The sequence below is a fragment of the Quercus suber genome, unplaced genomic scaffold, assembly GCF_002906115.3.
Source record: "Quercus suber isolate HL8 unplaced genomic scaffold, Cork oak 2.0 scaffold_399, whole genome shotgun sequence".
NCBI classification, from domain to species: domain Eukaryota; kingdom Viridiplantae; phylum Streptophyta; class Magnoliopsida; order Fagales; family Fagaceae; genus Quercus; species Quercus suber.
In genome coordinates this window covers 441,745-448,002 of record NW_027069850.1, presented here as the reverse complement: position 1 = coordinate 448,002, position 6,258 = coordinate 441,745, and the positions used below count along the sequence as shown (strand labels likewise).

The following is a 6,258-nucleotide window of genomic DNA, read 5'->3' as shown; positions in this document are numbered from 1 at the left end:
GAAATACTTTGTGGAGGTGAAGGAAGAACCTTGAGGACAAGGGTGTTCTCTGGTGGGGAAGAATGTTATGTGCCTAATTTATTTGAATTAGTATTAGATAAAAAATGGTAGAGATGATTAGATTAGTTTGGATTAAAATTAATTTTATTAATAGATTATAGAAAGTTAGTATTTATCATTATCTATATGCGAGTTTGTCTTGTCTGGACTCCTCTTGAAGTAGTCTATTTATTGTTATTATTTTAGTCCAATGAACAATTTCAACATGGTTAGTACCTTATTTTTACTACTAAAGCAAGCATTATCACAAGCCTGGCTAAATGGATGGACGAGGGAGTTCTCCTTTACCCCCTCAAAAAAAAAAAGAAAAAAAGAAAAAGAAAAAAAAAGGGAGTTCTCCTTTAGAAGTTAATTTGGTTTCATATCATGTGACAGAAGAGCGAGTGGGACCCTGTTACCTGCCATTGAAGGAAAGGTAGTACAGTGTACAAAAAAGGTCTTGATAATGAACGGTCCTGTTATTTTCTTAAAGTTGTGATTTGGAATATAGAATCATTATCTGGTTCCCAATGGGCAGTGGCCAATTCATGCTGCATAATTGGAGAAAAGCAGGAAGTCTTTGGGAACCTTCAGCAGAAAGCACAGGACATAGACAGTTGATATCTTTGATTACATTGCCCTTGCCTATAGTTAATAATGTACAGAGCACTAGAAATCTGGAATATATACATGTGATTTTCCCATTCATGAGTTGTGGTCTCTTAACGGATTGTACTATCTCTAGAGTTTCCCACAAGATAGACTCCAATGATGGAAGTGATATGGGTGCAAAAGATTTCATTAGGCCTAATAATTAGTACACACCATTCGCCATCCATAATCCATTCATGAATAATTTAAAATTAAAAAAAAATAAATAAATAAATAAGTACCATCCAAAAGATGGAACCAATTACATGAAATAAAATTGCTCAAGCTTAACAGGGGAAATATTTAGATCTTTGCCTACTAGATTCTGAAATTATCAAAGATGTAGCCATGTGGCATGTACCAATTTTAAAGAACATTTGGTCTAGCATTTGTTGACAGTGGACCGTGGCAGTGACTGTTGCATAAAATTTTCCTGGTTGAGTTGTCCAAACAATCGTCCATCGCTTTCCTCCCAGCTTTTTCAGTATGTTATACAAGATTTGACACATTGTTCTTGCCTCACATTTTGTAGATATGAGGATGCTCTTCATGTTGTTTCAAAGGTTAAGTATTAGATGCTATGAACAAGGGAGAGGCATCCCCACTCAAAAGATGCCTATGGATTACCTATGGTAGCATAGACAACCAAAAAAGCTAGAATGACTTGAAGAACAGTGCCCAAATAAAGCCTAGAAGAAAATGTAAACAGAAAACTCATGGCCTATATTGAAACTAGCTAAACTTTTGGTGATGAGATCATGCATTTATGCTCCATAATTTTGTAGAAGCCAGAAAAAACGATTCTCAAATAATCTCCATGGTTGGAAAGTATGAGTCAAAAGAGAGAGCCAAAAGAAGGGAATAAGTAGTAAACTAATGTCAAAGTTGGTTGCTTAAAGCATTGATGTGATTTGAAGAATTTAATCTTGCTTTGTGCCCACTTATTCCAGAGCCCGTTTATTTTTTCCTACAAATGTCTGTCTCTGGTCTGTTGTTAAGCATAAGGAAACCGTGACTGAGTGATAGGAGAAGCCTCACTCTGCCTCTGATAGTGCTCAAAACAATGGCTGACATGAAGAGTTGTGAAGAATGGAAACCTTTTATTGCAATGATAGCAGTCGATTTTGCCTTTGCTGTTGTGAATATTGTTCTCAAGAAAATCCTTGACGAGGGAATGGACCACTTGGTCTTTGTTACATACCGGCTGACAATCTCTACCATATTTTTAGCTCCAATCGGCTACTTTTTAGAAAGGTAGGAAATCTTTAAACCTCAGTTCAGTTATTTTGGAAATTATATATATATATATATTAGCTATTGTCCCCAAGCCAAGTCATGTTCAAGTTAGATAATAAAATTAATTCATCGAGCTGAACTGTGACATCCTGAATATAGGATTCAGTCATAGATCTCTGACTCAAGTATGCTTTCTTTACCCTCTTCTTTCCTTTTGTCAAAATTTGCATAATACTAATACATCATATAAACTATACTTGCTTGCAGGAATAGCAGACCAAAGCTCACACCTCGTATCTTATGTTACCTCTTCTTCAGTGCAATCGTCGGGTTAGTAATGTATTTAGACATATTCATGCATCTGCTCAATCAGTTCATACTAACGCTTAAATACACTTTTGGTCATGTTGACAGAGGGACTAAAATCGCTCATATGATAAAGTTTAAGGACCAATAGTGTATTTTGGCCTTACTATTATTATCATAACTATCATTCAGCTAAGTAATTTTTTCCTGTAGGGCATCGCTGACACAATACTTCTTCCTTCTTGGAATTCAATACACATCTGCTTATTTTTCATGTGCCTTTGTCAACATGGTGCCAGTGATCACATTTCTAATGGCATTACCTTTTGGGTATGGATGGATGCTCTTACAAGCCATACTGTCTTTTGAAAATAAAGTCACTTCCACTAATTTTATTCTTTCTTTTCTGACCTTTATTTACTAATACCACAGGTTAGAGACTGTGGACATAAAATGCAATAGTGGAAGAGCCAAAGTACTTGGTACTGTGGTGTGCATTGGTGGTGCAATACTGTTGACTCTTTACAGAGGAGTGCCTTTATTTGACCATTCACACTCACAAGCTGTAACTCAAATGATGGATCATGCTATCAAGCTCAACTCTACCAAGAAGACAGAGAGATGGACACTTGGTTCAATAGCTTTAGTTGTAGGAACCTTTTTTTGGTCTTCATGGTTTCTTTTACAATCAACTATAGGCAAGAGATATCCCTGCCAGTATTCTAGCACTGCTATCATGTCCTTCTTTGGTGCCATCCAGTCAGCTATCTTAAGTTTTTCCACAAACAGAAACCTTTCTGCATGGGCTCTGAATGGGAAAATAGAAATCATGACTGTCCTTTATGCTGTAAGTAGACCTTCCTTTCAAGTTGAATGAATTCTCTGCAAAGATTAGTCAGGCTATCTAAACATATGGACTTCTGGCAAGTTGAAAAAAGATGGCTGCATTAATATCAATTTTCGATCTGAACTTCAATTCAACATACAAGTTGCTAATTCAAAATATGAAAAGATGGCTGCATTAATATCAATTTTCAATCTGAATGTTTATTAATTTTTTTGTGATTGGTAACACATTAATTTTGTAAGGCTTATGTAGTATGATCTGTAGTTATCCCTAGTATCACCCTATGAAGTTTAGGTCTCAACTCTCAAGGAAGTCATTCATGAATTGTGACTGTTAAGCCATGAAAAAAGGGGTACTTTTTAAGTACGCATTTTATTGTGATAAATATACCCAGTCTATCTTGCTCAAATCAGAATAATGTTGTACAACTTCAAATCCATCAATTGGTTGTTTCATAGCATTCCTTAATATTGAACCAGAGCTTCTTAGTCCTAAATAAACCCCTTTTAGTTGACGTGTAAATGAATCCTTGATGCATGCAGGGAATAATAGGATCCGGCATGTGCTATGTTGTGATGTCGTGGTGTGTCAAGAAAAGGGGTCCAGTTTTCACAGCAGCATTCAGCCCCCTTGTTCAGATAATGGCAGCCATGTTTGATATCCCCATCCTGCACGAGAAACTTTATCTTGGGAGGTGATTTATTCTAATTATTTCATAATTAGCTGTACTCTTTTTTTTTTTCTTTTTTTCTTTTTTTTTTATCAATAGTGACTATATCGCTAACTTTCTTCATATGCACTATAAATGAGCAGCATTCTGGGATCAATCATTGTAATTATTGGAATGTACATTCTTCTGTGGGGTAAGAACAAGGAGATGAAGGTTTGTCTAACAAAACTAGCCCAAGAAGCTGAAGGGATCAAGGAACAAGAGCCGCAGTTGCAAGTTGTTGCTATCTCTTGTGATTCACGGCACCATTCAGGCCAAGATGCATAATGTTTTTCCATTCACAAGCAATTTACTGTCTCCTCCAAATCTAAATTTTTCTTGTTACATTTATTTTGTTATCACAAATTGCTTCCATACGTTTCAACTTCTCTATTTCCAAGAAAATAATAAATGAAGTCGGTTTTTAGACCAATTGTGATTACCAAATATGTCCGAGAGGCACGATCAATCAGAGTCACAAAGTATTATAATGTAAGAAAACACAATTTCATTAGAAAGTATAATAACAAATTTTACATTGTTTTAGCTAACCATAAGCCTACATCTACAAGCAATGTTAATCAAAATCCATCTACAAACAATGTGAAGGGTTGGGTTGGCTCAGCTCGAGTTGGAGGGTTTGTCAACCTAACCCTTGTTGGGTTAAGAAATTCCCAACCCATCACATGGGCTAGGTTGGGTTGGTTGAGTTGATGGGTTGGACATAAATGTTTTATTGGACACTGTTTCTAAATAACTGTAATTCGGTAATTATTTTGTTAGTTGGCCAATTACGAAACAATATGTAATATTAGCATCTCGAGTTTATAAAACACGAGATTTGATTTAGATCTCGAGTTTTAAAAACTCGTTTTTGTTATTTTTCAATTACTAACTGGACAAAGTTTTCCACGTGGATAGCACGTGGATAGCGAGTTTCAAAAACTCGCTTTATAGCTCTCGAGTTTTTAAAACTCGCTTTCTGTTTAAAACTTTTAGCGAGTCTCAAAAACTTGCTTTATAGCTCTCGAGTTTTTAAAACTCGCTTTCTGTTTAAAATGTTTCCACGTGCATAGCACGTGAAAGCGAGTTTTAAAAACTCGCTTTATAGCTCTCGAGTTTTTAAAACTCGCTTTCTGTTTAAAATTTACAAACTTTTTAATTTCTTAAAACGGCACTCACTCTCTCAGACTCACTCTCCAGTCTCTCGCTCTAAAATTTCAAACTCTCTCGGACTCCACTCTCTCAGACTCCACTCTCTCACTCGAAAATTTGAAACTCACTCACTCGTAGTCCCAAATCACCCTGTGCTCTCATACCAGATAAACATTAGATAAAAAAAAAAAAAAGAGATAGTACAAAAGAGGGCCACTTGACTTATACATGGTCCGGATTGAGTCTACAGTGGCTAACAGGGAAGCAAGTAGTTATAGCAGCTAAGTCTATTATATGTGAGATAATATCTTTGGGTACAAACAAGTAATGAGTGGTCAAACCCTGTTGTTGGAGCTGATTCATGTTTGCAACAAAATTCTGATCTGTCCAAGTTGGATCCTTTCCTTGGTTGCACAGCTGCACAAGCCTGGTGTTGTTGCTTAGAACCAAAATCTTGTTGTATCCCATCTGCATAGCCTTCAAAATCGCTTCTCCCACTGCATCTTGGATTGCAAGCTGTTGAGTCTTTCGTCCACAGCTAGCTCCACCAGAGAAAAACTCATTCCCTTCCAAAGTCTTTGCTTCATAAGCATATCCACTTCTCTTTGACCTTCTATTTTTGTGAGCTGCTACCTTTAAAATAATCTCCCACTGTTTGCCTTTAATAGTCCTTCCAATAGTTAATTTGAAGGGACGAATGGACTAAGGGGATTCTCTCTCACTATACTTGTTAATAACTTAATTGACGTCATAGCAACCGCTGATTCTTTCCATGTTTTAGAGGATGTTTTGGACACTGTTTCTAAATAACTGTAATTCGGTAATTATTTTGTTAGTTGGCCAATTACGAAACAATATGTAATATTAGCATCTCGAGTTTATAAAACTCGAGATTTTATTTAGATCTCGAGTTTTGAAAACTCGTTTTTGTTATTTTTCAATTACTGACTGGACAAAGTTTTCCACGTGGATAGCACGTGGATAGCGAGTTTCAAAAACTCGCTTTATGGCTCTCGAGTTTTTAAAACTCGCTTTCTGTTTAAAATTTTTAGCGAGTGTTAAAAACTTGCTTTATAGCTCTCGAGTTTTTAAAACTCGCTTTCTGTTTAAAATGTTTCCACGTGCATAGCACGTGAAAGCGAGTTTTAAAAACTCGCTTTATAGCTCTCGAGTTTTTAAAACTCGCTTTCTGTTTAAAATTTACAAACTTTTTAATTTCTTAAAACGGCACTCACTCTCTCAGACTCACTCTCCAGTCTCTCGCTCTAAAATTTCAAACTCTCTCGGACTCCACTCTCTCAGACTCCACTCTCTC

The 6,258-nt window shown here is 36.2% G+C and overlaps 1 protein-coding gene across 1 annotated transcript; it reads left to right on the top strand.

The window, feature by feature from the left end:
- Positions 1-1,636: 1,636 nt before the first annotated feature.
- Positions 1,637-4,337, top strand: LOC111984649 (WAT1-related protein At3g30340). Its single transcript, XM_024016270.2, has 6 exons — positions 1,637-1,944; positions 2,194-2,256; positions 2,446-2,562; positions 2,665-3,079; positions 3,622-3,773; positions 3,893-4,337. The coding sequence occupies exons 1-6, from the start codon at positions 1,754-1,756 to the stop codon at positions 4,074-4,076; spliced, it is 1,122 nt and encodes a 373-aa protein (XP_023872038.1). The 5' UTR covers positions 1,637-1,753; the 3' UTR covers positions 4,077-4,337.
- The last annotated feature ends 1,921 nt before the right edge of the window (positions 4,338-6,258 follow it).